At 42.9% G+C, this 15913-nt stretch overlaps 1 protein-coding gene across 2 annotated transcripts in view; it reads right to left on the bottom strand.

Moving 5' to 3' along the window:
* The window catches only part of pcnt (pericentrin), a 193198-nt gene that overhangs the window by 125217 nt on the left and 52068 nt on the right, over positions 1-15913 (bottom strand). For both annotated transcript variants that reach the window (XM_048598706.1, XM_048598705.1), the window contains 2 exons: positions 14706-14938; positions 10218-10337 (listed from right to left, as the gene is read on the bottom strand). In XM_048598706.1, coding sequence (XP_048454663.1) covers positions 10218-10337; positions 14706-14938 — 353 coding nt within the window. The remainder of the gene's footprint in view (positions 1-10217; positions 10338-14705; positions 14939-15913) is intronic.

Raw genomic sequence — 15913 nt, forward strand, 5'->3', positions numbered from 1 at the left:
GGGGGGGGGGCTTGAGGTGTAAGGAGGGGATAGGTGGGAGGAAGGACAGGTTAGGGAGGCGGGGACAAGCTGGGCTGGTTTTGGGATGCGGTTGGGGGATGGGAGATTTTGAAGCTTGTGAAGTTCACATTGATACCATTGGGCTGCAGGGTTCCCAAGCGGAATATGAGGTGCTGTTTCTGCAACTTTCGGGTGGCATCGTTGTGGCACTACAGGAGGCCCAGGATAGACACGTCATCTAAGGAATGGGAGGGGGAGTTGAAATGGTTCGTGACTGGGAGGTGCACTTGTTCAGTGTGAACCGAGCGTAGGTGTTCCGCAAAGCGGTCCCCAAGCCTTTGCTTGGTTTCCCCGATGTAGAGGAAGCCGTATCAGGAACAGCGGATACAGTATACCACATTAGCAGATGTGGAAGGTCTTCTTGGGGCCTGGGATGGAGGTGTAGGGGCAGGTGTAGCACTTCCTGCGGCTGCAGGGAAAAGTGCCAGGTGTGGTGGGGCTGGAGGGGAGTGTGGAGCGGACAAGGGAGTCACGGAGAGAGTGGTCCCTCCGGAAAGCAGATAAGGGTGGGGAGGGAAAAATGTCTTTGGTGGTGGGGTCGGATTGCAGATGGCGGAAGTGTCAGCCGATGATGCGTTGGATCCGGGGGTTGGTGGGGTGGTACGTGAGGACGAGGGGGATTCTGTTTTGGTTGTTGTTGTGGCGAGCGGTTGTGTGAGGGATGAGTTGCGGGAAATGTGGGAGACACGGTCGAAGGCGTTCTCGACCACTGACGGGGGTAGTTGCGGTCCTTGAAAAATGAGGACATCGGAGATGTTCGGGAGTGGAATGCCTCATCCTGGGAGCAGATGCAGCAGAGGCGAAGGAATTGGGAATAGGGGATGGCACTTTTGCAGGAAGATGGGTGGGAGGAGGTGTATTCTAGGTAGCTGTGGGAGTCGGTGGGCTTGAAATGGATATCGGTTTCCAGGTGGTTGCCAGAGATGGAAACAGAGAGTTCCAAGAATGAAAGAGAGGTATCAGAGATGGTCCAGGTGAACTTAAGGTTGGGGTGGAAGGTGTTGGTGAAGTGGATGAACTGTTCGAGCACGAGGCGGTGCCAATACAGTCATCAATGTAACGGAAGGAGAGGTGGGGTTTACGGCCAGTGTAGCTACGGAAGAGGGATTGTTCCACGTAACCTACAAAGAGGCAGGCATAGCTTGGGCCCATGCGGGTACCCTTGGCCACCCCCTTTGTCTGTAGGAAGGGGGAGGAATTGAAAGAGAAGTTGCTAAGGGTGAGGACAAGTTCAGCTAAGCGGATGAGGGCGTCAGTGGAGGGGAACTGGTCGGGCCTGCGGGACAGGAGGAAGCAGAGGGCCTTTAGGCCACCAGCCTCCCACCAACCTCCGGATTCAACGCACCATCCTCCGGCACTTCCGCCATCTGCAATCCGACCCCACCACCAAAGACATTTTCCCCTCCCCACCCTTATCTGCTTTCCGGAGGGACCACTCTCTCCGTGACTCCCTTGTCCGCTCCACACCTCCCTCCAGCCCCACCACACCCGGCATTATTCCCTGCAACCGCAGGAAGCGCTACACTTGCCCCTACACCTCCATCCCAGGCCCCAAGAAGACCTTCCACGTCAAGCAGATGTTCACCTGCACATCTGCTAATGTGGTATACTGTATCCGCTGTTCCTGATGTGGCCTCCTCTACATCGGGGAATACAAGCAGAGGCTTGGGGACTGCTTTGCGGAACACCTACGTTCGGTTCGCACTAAACAAGTGCACCTCCCAGTCACGAACCATTTCAACTCCCCCTCCCATTCCTTAGACGACATGTCCATCCTGGGCCTCCTGTAGTGCCACAATGATGCCACCCGAAGGTTGCAGGAACAGCACCTCATATTTCGCTTGGGAACCCTGCAGCCCAATGGTATCAATGTGAACTTCACAAGCTTCAAAATCTCCCCTTACCCCTACCGCATCCCAAAACCAGCCCAGCTTGTCCCCGCCTCCCTAACCTGTCCTTCCTCTCAACTATCCCCTTTCTCCCACCTCAAGCCCCACCCTCATCTCTGACCTACTAGCCTCATCCCGCCCCCTTGACCTGTCCGTCCTCCCTGGACTGACTTATCCCCTCCCTAACTCCCCACCTACACTCACCTTTACTGGCTCCACCCCCACCTCTTTGACCTGTCTGTCTCCTCTCCACCTATCTTCTCCTTTATCCATCTTCTATCCACCTCCCGCTCTCTCCCTATTTATTTCAGAGTCCCCTTCTCCTCCCCCATTTCTGAAGAAGGGTCCAGGCCTGAAGCATCAGCTTTCCTGCTCCTCTGATGCTGCTTGGCCTGCTGTGTTCATCCAGCTCTACACGTTGTTATCTTTATATGTAAGATGTAACTGTAGGTGAGTTTAATTTTCAAAAAATTGACTGGAACTACCATAGTGTTGAAGGTTGGATGGTGAAGATTTCATTGAATGGGTTCAAGAAAAGTTTCTTTATCAAAATGTAAATGTTCCTACTAGAAAAGCAGCAAAACTTGACCTTCTCTTGGGTAATAAGGCAGGGCAAGTGACTGAAGTGATGGTAGGGGAATACTTTTGGTTTAACGATCATAATTCTATTAGTTTTAAAATCGTTATGGAAAAGGATAAGCCTCCCATAAAAGTTAAAGTCTTTAATAGGAGCAAGGCAAATTTTAATGATATGAGACCACAAGTTTCAAAAGTTGATTGAAGTAGACAATTTGCAGGTAAAGGGACATCTGATAAGCGGGAAGCATTTAAACGTGTGATAATGAGAGTTCAGAGTCATTATGTTCCTGTTAGAGTGAAAGGTAAGGCTAGTAGGATTAGAGAACAATGGATGAATTAAGATATTGAGGCTCTAGCCAAGAACAATAAAGTATAATATATTACATATAGACAACTGGGTTTAAATTAATCTCTTGAACAGCATAAAGAATGTAGGGGCATTCTTAAGAGGGAATCAGGAAGACAAAGAGGGGCTATGAGGTCGCCTTGGCAGATAAGGTTAAGGATAATCCAAAGAGATTCTGAATACAGTGACAGCAAGATAGCAACGAGAGAGAGAGTTGGGCCCTTTAAAAGATCAAAGACGTCATCTCTGTGTTGAACCTCAGGAGATGTGACAGATATTGAATGAATATTTCACATCATTTTTTACTGTGGAGAAAGAAACGGAGGCTAGAAAACTGGGAAATAAATACTGATGTTTTGAAGATAGTTAACATTACAAAAGAGGAAGTGCTGGAGCTCTTAGAAAATAAAAGTTGATAAATCTTCAGAACCTGGCCAAATGTATCCTAGGCTTTTGTAGGAAGTAGGGGAGGAAATTGCAGTCCCTTGCAGAAACATTTGTGTAATTTATAGCAATGAGTGATATGCTGGATGACTGGAGAGTGACTAATGTTGTGCCTTTGCTAAAGAAGGGATGTAAGAACAAGCCTGGGAACAACAGACCTGTGGGTAAGATCTTGGAGGTGATTCTGAAAGATTTGATTTATAGGCACTTAGAGACACAAGGAATGATTAGGGATAGTCAGCATGGTTCTGTGTGAGGGAAATCGTCTCTCACAAACTTGATTCAGTTTTTTGAGGAAGGAACAAGGAAGATCGGTGAGGGAACAGTGGTGGATATTGTTTACTTGGTCTTCAGTAAAGCCTTTGACAAGGTTCTGTGTGGTAGACTAATTAGCAAAAGTTCGATCACATGGGATTCAGGGTGAGATTGCCAATTGGATACAAAATAGTGGGGGATTCAGTAATGGTAACACCATTGAATGTCAAAGGTTGGTGGTTAGATTGTCTCTTATTGGTGATGGTCATAGCCTGGCATTTGCATTTCATGAATGTCACTTGCCAGTTGTCAGCCCAAGCCTGGATATTGTCCAGATCTTGTTGCATTTGAACACAGCCTGCTTCAGTATCTGATCTTCAGTTTCAGGAGTCATGAAAGGTGCTGAACATTGTTTGCCAATGATTGCACATCCCCACTTCTGACCTTATGATGGAAGGAAGATCATTGACGAAGCAGCTGAAGATGGTTGGGCCGAGGACACTACCCTGAAGAACTCCTGCAGAGATGTCCTGGAGCTGAGATGATTGACCTCCAACAACCATGACCATCTTCCTATGTGTCAGGTATGACTTCAACCACTGGAGAGTTTGCCCCCTGATACCCATTGATTCCAGTTTTGCTAGGGCTCCTTGATGCCACACTCGGTCGAATGCAGCCTTGATATCAAGGGCTGTCACTCTCACCACACCTCTGGAATTCAGCTCTTTTGTCCATGTTTGAACCAAGGCTGTAATGAGCTCAGTGGCCCTGGCAGAACCCAAACTGGGTGTCACTGAGCAGGTGCTGCTTGATAGCACTGTTGATGACACCTATCACTTTACTGATGATTCAGTGTAGACTGATGGGGCAGTAATTGGCCGGTTTGGATTTGACCAGCTTTTTGCTTACAGGACATACTTGGGCAATTTCCAAATTGCCGGGTAGATGCCAGTATTGTAACTCTACTGCAATGGTTTGGCTAGGGGAGTGCAATTTTTAGAGCAAAAGTCTTCAGCACCATTGCTGGAATGCTGTCAGGGCCCGTAGCCTTTGCAATAACCAATGTCTCCAACCATTTCTTGATACCACGTGGAGTGAATCAAATTGGTATCCGTAATACTGGGGATCATCCACGCGGCACTTCTGGCTGAAGATTGCTGCGAATGCTTCAGCCTTATCTTTTGCACTGATGTACTGGGCTCTTCCATCATTGAGGATGGGGATATTTGTGGAGCCTCATCCTTGAGTGAGTTGTTTAATTGTCCACCACCATTCACGATTGGATATGGCAGGACTGCAGAGCTTAGATCTGATCCGTTGGTTGTGGGATTGCTTAGCTCTATCACTTGCTGCTTTCGCTGTTAGTTTACAAGTAGTTCTGTTTGGTTGCTTCACCAGGTTGAAACCTTATCTTCACGTATGCCTGCTGCTTCTCCTGACATGCCCTCCTGCACTCTCTATTGAACCAGGGTTAATCCCCTGGCTTGATGGTAATGGTTGAGTAGGGGATATGCTGGGCCATGAGGTTACACTTTATGCTGGAGTACAATTCTGCTGCTCCTGATGGCCCACAGTGCCTCATGGATGCCCAGTCTTCAGTTGCTAGACACTCTGTGCAAAGTCTGTCCCATTTAGCATGGCGATAGTGCCACACAACACGATGGAAGTTATTTTCAATGTGAAGGTGAGACTTTGTCTCCACACGGACTGTGCGAAGGTCACTCTTACCGATACTGTCACGGATAGATGCAACTGCAGCTGGCAGATTGTTAAGGCTGAGGTCAAGTATGCTTTTCCCTCTTGTTGGTTCTCTCACCATCTGCCGCAGACCCAGTCTAGCAGCTATGTCCTTTAGAACCCAACCAGCTCAATCAGTAGTACTGCTGCTGAGCCACCCTCGGTGGTGAACACTGAAATCCCCCACTCAGAGTACATTTTGTGCCCTTGCCATCCTCAATGCTTCCTCGAAGTGTTGTTCAACATGGAAGAGTACTGATTCATCAGATCAGAGAGGACAGTATGTGGTAATCAGCAGCAGGAGGTTTCCTTGCTCATGTTTAAACTGAAGCCATGAGACTTCATGGGGTCCGCAGGCGATGTTGAGGACACCTACAGCAACACCCTCCCGACTGTATACCACTATGCAGCCACCTCTGCTGGATCTGTCCTGCCAGTGGGACAGGATATAGCCAGGGATGGTGATGGTGGTGTCTGAAACACTGTCTGTAAGGTATGATTCTGTGAGTATGACTATATCAGGCTGTTGCTTAACTAGTTTGTGAGACAGCTCTCCCAATTTTGGCACTAATCCCCAGATGTTAGTGAGGACGACTTCAACAGGGCTGTTTCTGCTGTTGTCTTTTCCGGTGCCTATGTTGATGCCAGGTAATCCAAATAGCGGTGAGGAGAAGTTTTGAAAAGACGTGGATGCAACATTTTTACAAAGAGACCGATTCCTATGTAGAATGGACTTCCAGAGGAAATGGTGGATGCGGGTGTAGTTACAATATTAAGACTTTTGGATAAGTACATGAATAAGAATGTTCGGAGGGATGTGGGCCAATCGCAGGCAAGTGGGATTAGTTTAGTTTGCGATTATGGTCAGCATGGACTGGTTGGACTGAAGGGTCTGTTTCCGCGCTGTAGGACTTTATAACTCCAGGGTATATCCACTAGTAGGAGAGACAAGGAACTGAAGGCACAGCTTCAGAGTGAAGGGATAACCCTTTAGAACCGAGATGTAGAGGAAAGCTAAATCAGTGGAACACATTGCCACAGAACACTAATGGGGCCAAATCATTGAGTGTATTTAAGACAGAGATAGGTAGGTTTTCCATTAGTATGAGGATCAAAGTTTACAGGGAGAAGGCAGGAGAATGGGGTAGTCTGCATAACTGCAAGGTTTCAATAGAGTTTATTTGGCAATTCATTAAGATATTCCCTACACCACTCTTCCCCAACTTCTGATGGCTTCTGCAATCTTCCAGAATAACATTTTACATGAGATTGTAAATTTCAATAACAAGCCATGCTTTGCAATGAGGGAAGATACTTTTGGTCAGATTTAAAAACCAACCACATAATTCCCAATGGAAACTATTCAATTAAAAGTATAAAAACACTAAGGCAATTTCAACTGGCCACTAACTGATAGAAGTAATCAATTATGGGTTCTTGGAATGACCATAAGAAATAGGGAAGAAGACCAGGCTTTTTGGCTCGACGAGCCTGCTCAAACATTTATAGGATCATGGCAGGTCTGACACACCTCACATTCACTTTCCTGCATTTTCTCCGTAGCCCTTGACTTCCCACTGATCAAGAAAACATCTCAGCCTTAAATATACTCAAGGATTTCATTGGAGTGAAGAAGGATGAGAAGTGACTTGATAGAGGTTTACAAGATGATGAGAGGCATAGATAGAGTAGATAGTCAGAGACATTTTCCCAGGGCGGAAATGACCATTACGAGAGGGCATAATTTTAAGGTGATTGGAGGAAGGTACAGGGGAGACGTCAGAGGTAGGTTCTTCACACAGAGAGTGGTGGGCATGTGGAATGCGCTGCCGGCAGTGGTAGTGGAGTCAGATAAATTAGGGACATTTAAGTGACTCTTGGATAGGTACATGGAGGATAGTAAAATGTAGGGTATGCAGGGTAGATTGATCTCAGTAGGATAATAGGTCGGCACAACATCATGGGCTGAAGGGCCTGTACTGCTCTATGTTCTATGATTCTGCACCCACAGTTTTCTGTGGCAAGAGGTTCCAGATACACTCAACCTTCTGACAGAAGAAATTCCTCCTCAACTCAGCATAAATTGGCATCCTTTTACTCTGAAACTATGTCCTCTGGTCCTAGGCTCCTCCATTAGTGGAAACATCCTTTCAGCATTTAGCCTGTCAAGCTCCTCAAGAATCCCACATGTTTCCATAAGACCACCTCTCATTCTTCTCAACTACAGTGAGCCGAGTCCCAGAGATAGTAAGAACTGCAGATGCTGGAGTCAGAGATAACAGTGTGGAGCTCGAGGAGCACAGCAGGCCAGGCAGCATCAGAGGAGCAGGAAAGTTGACATTTCAGGTTGGGATCCTTCTTCAGAAATGAGGAGGAGGAATAGAGCTCAGAAATAAGTAGAGAGAGAAAGGGAGGGGCTGGGGAAGGGAGGTGGGATGGTGATAGGGGAGTCCTCGGGATTGGGCAGTGAGGTGGGAGAGGTGGATTGGTGACAGAGAAGATGGACAGGTTGTGTCAGGTCAAGGAGGCGGGGATGAGAGGAAAGGTTGGTCATGGGATGAGACCAGGGGTGGGGAGATTTTGAAACTGGTAAAATCCACGTTTAGGCCATTGGGCTGTAGGCTCCCGAGGTGGAATAGGAGGTGCTGCTCCTCCAGTTTGCGGGTGGCGTTACTGTGACACTGGAGGCGGCCCAGGATGGACATGTCACCCGGAGAGTGAGTGGGGGGAGATAAAATGGTTCATGGCCGGAAGGTGTTGTCATTTGTCACGAACAGAGCACAGATGCTCTGCAAAACGCCCTCCGAGCCTCCGCTTGGTCTCACCGATGTAGAGGAGGCCACATCGGGAGCAGCGGATGCAGTAGACCACGTTGACAGCTGTGCAGGCGATGCCTGTCTAATGTGGAAGATTTGTTTTGTGTCTTGAATGGAGGGGAGAGGGGAGAGGGGAGGTGTAGGGACAGGTGTTGCAGGGACAGGTGTTGCAGGGAAAGGTGCCAGGTGTGGCGGGGTTAGTGGGGAGTGTGGAGCGGACGAGGGAGTCGCAGAGAAAGTGGTCCCTATGAAAGGCAGATAGGCGTGGGGAGGGAAATATATCTTTGGTTGTGGGGTCGGATTGTAGGTGGAAATCATTGTGACAATGGAGGCGGCCCAGGATGGAATTAGTGTGACACTGGAGGAGTGAGTTGAGTCTCAATCTGTTTAGCCTTTGTTCATAAGACAATTTCTCCATAGAGTGGATGTTCTAGTGAACCTTCTCTGAACTGCCTCCAACGAAATTATATCTTGTCTGAAATAAGAGGACCAAAACTGCTGAAGGTATTCCAGATGTGGTCTCACTTTGCACAGTTGCAGTACGACTTCCCTACATTTAGACTCCAACCCCTGTGAAATAAAGGGCCAATTGGGATAATTCTTGCCTCAGTTAAGTGAGGTACAAGTGCTCTCTTTGATCTGTTCCAGAGGTTTTGATATTGTCTGATATAATTGTCTTCATGAGCATTAGGATCATTTTAAGATGTCTTTATATTTTGCACAGTGATGAACACAGTCTTTGCTTCAAATTATGATGGATTCCAATCATCCTAGGCCTTCAGCCTGCCACCCTACACCCTCCAGTTGCATCCTTACCCCTTCCTACTTTGACTGCCACCTCCAATTAGGAAATGGTTTCAAATCATAGCAAAAGTGGTTACAGAATATTAGGCCCCATTCAGTCTGGGACGGATTTGACGTTGAATCTTGTAATTCCAAACTATCAGCAGATCTCTGAAGGAAGTCTTAAATTACAGACTGTAATCCGACATACGCCTCAGGATTCCAATAATATTCTCACTCATGCTGAGTTTCTTCAGGGAATTTGGGAATCTGATTATTTCTAGATTTTTTTATATCAACCTATTCAGAGATGTTATTACACACTGCTGGAGCAAGTGGGATTTGCCTCCTGGCTCAGAGATAGGGACACTACCATCATGTCACAAAAGCCCTCTGTGGAATTCCTCAGGGTAGCTATTTTTTTAATCAAGCTGTTCAGAGATATTGTGACAAACCTCTGAAGCCGGCAGAACTTGAACCAGGCCTCAAGGCTGGGGTAGGGTCAGTATCATTGCATCAAACATGCTGTTCAAGTTAAATATCGGGAATTACAATGAAATGAAAATAGAGTTAGCTATAGTGAACTCAACAGATAGATTAGCAGGAAAGTAAGCAAGCAAGAAGTGGCATATATTTATAAAGGTAAATCATGACTCAGCAAAAATATATCCCAGTAAGGAGGAAAGATTCAAAGAGAGGGATAAACCAATCCTGGCTAACCAAGGGAATTAGGGGATTATAAAGTTGAAAGAAAAAGCAATAAGGAGGCAAAAGTCAGTGATAGCCCTGTAGACTGGGATAAATTCATAATTCACACTTTTTCCTGCCTTCCTAAATAGACATTAGAAGCAACAGGAGTTGGTAACCAACACATTAGTATTAATACTATTAGGAACAGGTGCAATCTGAATAAATTAAAAGTGAATTTTATGTGTGAGGAAACACTTCTTTTTCCAGGTGAGGCAAGAGGCAGATGTTAAAAGGAAACAATTAGGGGCCAGATAGCATGCTGCCAGGTTATTACTAATTGATCAGAATATAGACCACATATTTTCATATCTGCCACCTCAGATAAGTATTCTAAAATATTCATAGTTTGAGAAAGAAAAAAAATCTTAGAATTTAAAACACTTTTGGGCAGGTACAGAGGGATATGGACCAAACACAGGTGAATGGGACTAATTTAGTTCTGAAAACCTTGTCAGCATGGATGAATTGAACTGAACTCATATAGCTCTATGATTCTCTACATAAATGTAAAATGCATATTTGACTGAAAACAAAAGCAAAATTAAGATAAAGATATACCTTGGATACTATATAATCACCACTTCCTTGTGATTTTAGTCCCTGTTTTAACTGTGTCTCCAGATTTGAGATTTCTTGCTGGAACTCATCTCTCTCATGCTCACGCTCAGCTGCTTGTTCCTGAGTGAAAAGAATACAAATAACTCTGGTATTCTGCTCCTATACATATACATTATTCAGCTTTCACATCATAATTTTCCATTTTTAACTTTACAGCCTTTTTATTATACCTCCTAATTTTTTCCTTTAAGGAGAAGATACACTAAGGGGAAAAGCAGGTTCCCTGTATGTCAGAATACTATATCTTCAAAAGCAAATCCCATGTTAAGCTCAAGTTTGAATTAAGTGAAGCTGTGAAAGAATTGCTTTAGTGACTGTGTGCATCTGATGTCACACTGCCTTGGCTTGGTTCTCATGCCCTCCTTTCAATAGTGTACAATGAAAGTCAGGATGGAAAGACGTTGTAATGGTTGACGAAAAAGGTGAAGGTATGTCAATAGGTGACTTGCTTCTGCTTTTGTTGACTTCTTTTTGGTAGAAATATTGGTAATTAAAGTTTTTGGGCTTGAATGATTGATCTAGACTAGTTTGCTGAAAACAAAAACAAGTAGCTTTCTGTAAAACAATGTCTGTAGGTTTTTCTGTATATTCAGTTGGTTTTTGAACCCAAATTCCCCTACGTGGTGGGCCTAACATCTGGTATGAAGAGAAACATTAATATGATTTGGGTAGGAGGTGTAATTAGGAAATCTGCAGGAGGTACAATTAGCCATATTTTTTATAATGTGGAAGAAAGCTGAGGACTGCATGAAAGTATGGGCATGTTGGAAGAAAAGTGCCAAATCCAATTTGATCAGTGAAAGTACTGCATTTGGGAACGGCAAACAAACAACAATTCATAAGATACCAAGAATTGTAGAGGAAAGAAAGGAGCTCGGACCACGTGCCCACAGATTCCTAAAGGGAGCAGGACATGCAGATAAGGTGGTTAAGGTTAATGTACAGAGTATTTCCTTTTTACTGTATAAAATACAGGAACAGGGAAGTTGTGCTAGAACAATATTAAACACACGTTAGGCCATAGCTAATGTACCGTGTACAGTTTTGATCACTGTATTATAGAACTGATATGATTGTATCACAGCAAGATCCAGAATTTTACCTGTGAGGAAAGATTGCAGTTAATTTCACTCTATTTACTCAGACTGAGAGAATGGTGGGAAGTAATGCACCACAGGCAGTGTTACATAGATTACTTTTACATTACTTTTTCAGATCCACTTACATAACCATTTAGAATGTAGGAATGGGAAGCACATTTTTAAAAATTACAAATGACACCAAATTGGGAGACACAATGAATACAAAGGAAAGTTGATACAAGGCAATATTAATAAAATCTCTGAATACAGAGGTTCATAACAAAGGGACTTGAAGTCAAAAAAGTGTGAAATGGTGCATTTCTGGAAAAGAACTTAAGGCCTTGGAAAATAACAAACTACAAGCTCTCAAATTATTAAAAGCAGGAGAGATTAACAAGGCCATAACAAGTACAAACAATGCTTGGAGTTAATTTCTAGAACAGAAACATGAAGCAGAAAAGTTATGTTAAACTTGTTTAGAACTTTTGTTACAGCAAATTTGTGTAGGTGTGGTCTCCATTTACTTAAGCGCGTTACAAAGAAGGTATATATTGAAGAAAATGTAACAAAAAAAAGCTCGATCCATCATAGAATGAAGAAAGAAATTATCAAGTGGATATGTTGCAAATGTCAAACCAAAGAAAGGAGGGAGATAGATTTCACGAGAGAAGATAACATGAGTCAAATAAAATGCAAGCAGAACAAAAGTAACAAGTTTAAAAAAAAAACAAAGGAAGCTATTGAGAATCTTTAAGGCATAGGAGCAAAAGTAGGCCATTTGACCAATTCAGTCTTCTCCGCCATTCAATGAAATTCTGGTTGATCTGATAATCCTTAACTTCACTTTCCTGTTTTTATCCCCCATACATCTTTATTTCTTTCTAGATTATAAGTGGATCTATTTTGGCCTTGAATATATTTAACAGCCCTCTATTGTAAAGAATTCCAGATTCACTATGCTCAAAAGAAATTCCTCCTCCTCTCTGTCCTAACTGGGTGACCCTGACTCTGAAATTATGCCCTCTGGTCCTAGACTCTTTGACAAGGTGAAACGATCTCTCCACATCAACTTTGCCAAGATCCCACTTAAGAATCCTGTATATTTAATAGGTCGCTTGTCATTCTTCTAAACTCCGATAAGTCAAGGCCCAATCAACTCAACCTCTCTTCATAACCAAGTACCTCACATCCAGGATCAACCTGGTGAACCTTTTCTGACTGTCTACAGGTCTGCCTTCTAGATGTGGCCTAACTAGTGCCTTGCATAATTTTACTGATACTTCACTACTTTTACATTCCATTCCCTTTGAAATAAAGGCCAACATTCTACTTATCTTCCCTAATGCCCACTGCACTTGGTTGTTAGCTTTTTGTGATTTAAGCACGAGGACTTGCAAATCCCTCTGCGCTGGAACTTTCTGCCAAGCTTTTTTCATTGAAATAATATGGAGATCCTTCATTCTTCCTGCCAAAGTACATAACTTCACTTTTCCATTATGATACTTTATCTGCTAAGTTTTTGCCCACTCATTTAACCTTATAACTTTCTGCAGACTCGGTGTCATCCTTCCCACTTGTTTTTATGGCACCTGCAAACTTGGTGATAGTACGTTCACTCCCCTCATCCAATTCATTAATATATATTGTAAACAATTATGGCCACTGATTCTGGTGGCATTCCACTAGTTGTACCTTTCCTTTCTGAACATGCCTCTTTATCCCAACTCTGTCTTCTACTTGTTAGCTAATCCTTCATCCATGGTAATAGACTACTCCACCTCTTTGGATGCTTATATTATTATGTAGCCTTAAGTGCAATACCTTATTGAATGGCTTTTATAAATTCAACTATATTAGATTCTCCTTTTTCATCCGCTTGTTACCTCTTCAAAAGTATTTTAATACATTTGTCAGGCATGATTTCCCATTGATGAAGCCATCCTGATTCTGCTTGGATATATAACATACTTTCAAATGCTCTGCTACTACATCCTTTAAAATAGACTGTAACATTTTGCCAATGACAGATGCCCATAGTTAACTGCATTTTGTCTCCTTTTTTGAATTTTTACATTGACAGTTTTCCAATCATTTCAGACTTTTCCAGAATCGAAGGATTCTTGGAAGATTACTAGCAGTGCAACCATTGTAATTCATGTTGTTAATATGATATATACATACATTTCCAAAAGGTGAAAAGATGCTACATAATAAACATGCCAAAGTTAAGCCTATGAAATCAATTGGACAATGGTTGCATGAATACAAAATTAGCTAATTGAAGGGGAACAAAACAGTCATAAATGATTGTTCTGCAGAATACAGAAAAGTATAATGGTGTACTCAAAGGGTCATTATTAGGAACGTTACTTTTCTCAATTTGTATTAATGATCTAGACACATAGGTCAGAACTTCAAAAGGCGCACAAGACACAAAGTAAGTATTCTGAAATGTGAGGAGATAGTGACAAACATCTAGAGGATATAGACAGGCTGGTGGATATGTGGCAGATTGAATTAAATATGAGAATTGTGAAGGGATACATGTTGGTGTGAAGAATTAGGAGAAATGATAAAATAGGTTCCGGGACAAGGTGATTTTGGGGTGTATGTATACAACTCATTGAAAGCGACATTGCAGATAACAAAGTGCTCAAGTGGTACTTTATAGTTAGAGACAGAGTACTAATGCAGGAAGTTATGAAAAACATTTAAAAGATACTTGTCTGGCCTCTGGTGGAGTACTACCCCCAGTTCTGGGTATTGCAGTTCAGAAAGGACAAAAAAGATTTATTGATTGGATCCAGGGATGAGGGTCTTTAGCTACGTGAACAGATGGGAGAAGCTGAGGTTATTTTCATGAGAACAGAGAAGGTTGAGCAATGTTTGTTAGAAGTATGGGGTAGATTTAGAGAAGCTGTTGCATTGGTGTATACTCTGAGAATTAGAGGAAACAGATTTCATTTATTTAGTAAAAGCACTGAAGACAACGGAAGGATAAACTTTGTTTGCCTGCGAGTGGTTATGATCTCAAGTGCAAATTCTAAAGGGAATTGCATAAGCATTGTAAGGGGGGAAATTTGCGTGGCTTTTGGAAAAGGTAGGGGAAGGGATATTACTGAATAGCCTGTCTTTGTATTGTAACCATTACAATAGGATAGTAGGTACGAACATGTTTGTTCCCTCTTTCATACAGAACTATAAGTTTTAGCCGCGTGTTAAATCATCAGTGCATGCCATTTTCCAATTTGTTTTTTAACAGTTAAAATTAGTGAATGTTGGTAGAATTTGAACATGTATGAAAATCACACTGGCCCATTATCCCAGTATAGTCTTTTGTCCTTACATCCATAAACTGTCGATAATTCTTAAGTTGCTTTTCAAGAGCCTGAATTTGCTGTTGCATGTCAGCAACTTCCAAATGCCATTTATCCTTCAATTCAATGTTGCGGTTTGTCTCCTCCTCAAGCTCCATTTCCATTCTCTTTGCCCTCAAAAGGAGGTCAGCACGATCCTTATCCGCCTGACACTGGATGTCCAGCTTCTCTTTGGATAGACGCTCTGTCTCCTCCAATAACCCTAAACGTAGCGAATAGAGTATCAGTGGAAAAACAAAAGGTAATCTGATAGCAATATCTTAAAACATGTTCTAAATGTATTTGCATTGCAAATAGCTCAAAATCACACTGCCCTTGAATCTCAGCAAAAATGCATATTACAAATTCCGATACTTTGTCATTTATTTCATAGCACAGTAAGGATGGGATGCACTACAAACCAATTCCCTAGAAACATAAAGCATTTCTAATATCCCAACTCTTTTAGACTGAACAACTTCAAACTTCCCAGGTTGTACTCTGAAAGAAAAGTATCCTCCAAACACTGCCAAAATCAATCCAGATTACTAACAGGAAAAAATCAATTTCTGAATAGCAGCAGTCACGTGATTATGTTTTAAGAGTTATGTTTATTGAGTTTATGCTTGTACTTCACTACAATTGTATGGACTATGAATCAAAATTTTAATATACAACACTATTCCTGAAAAAAATCTCCCAATGCATTGACAACCCTTTCAAAATATGTAAAAATAATGAGTTTGGTTTTTACATTTTAGAAAGAAGACAGAAATGCTCTCTGCTCTTCAGATGCTAGCATTTCACCCACTACAGCAATCTGAAAGGTTCCTTGCAGAAGTAACTTACTTTAACAGCCTTATAATTATGGAACTAAATTTGCAAGCTACTTCATGGCATTATTTGTTGTACCACTGCCCATGCCCTATACTGGGAAGGCTCTACCATTAGATTATAACTACAGAGAGTCAATTGTAAGGATGTCTAATTTCTCAGACAGTAAAGAACATTTTAGAAATGAAAGGGACAGAGTGGTCCAAGCCATGCAGAATGCAGGCAACAATTCAGGATGACTCATAACATTGGTGACACTGCCTCAGTGCCAAATTTACAAATAGAAATATGGCATCTGGCTGCACTGCACATCAGACATAACACCAATCCTGGAACATGAGATGACTGCTGCATTGTTTGACAA

Source organism: Rhincodon typus, chromosome 7 (genome assembly GCF_021869965.1).
Source record: "Rhincodon typus isolate 14 chromosome 7, sRhiTyp1.1, whole genome shotgun sequence".
Classification (NCBI taxonomy): Eukaryota; Metazoa; Chordata; class Chondrichthyes; order Orectolobiformes; family Rhincodontidae; genus Rhincodon; species Rhincodon typus.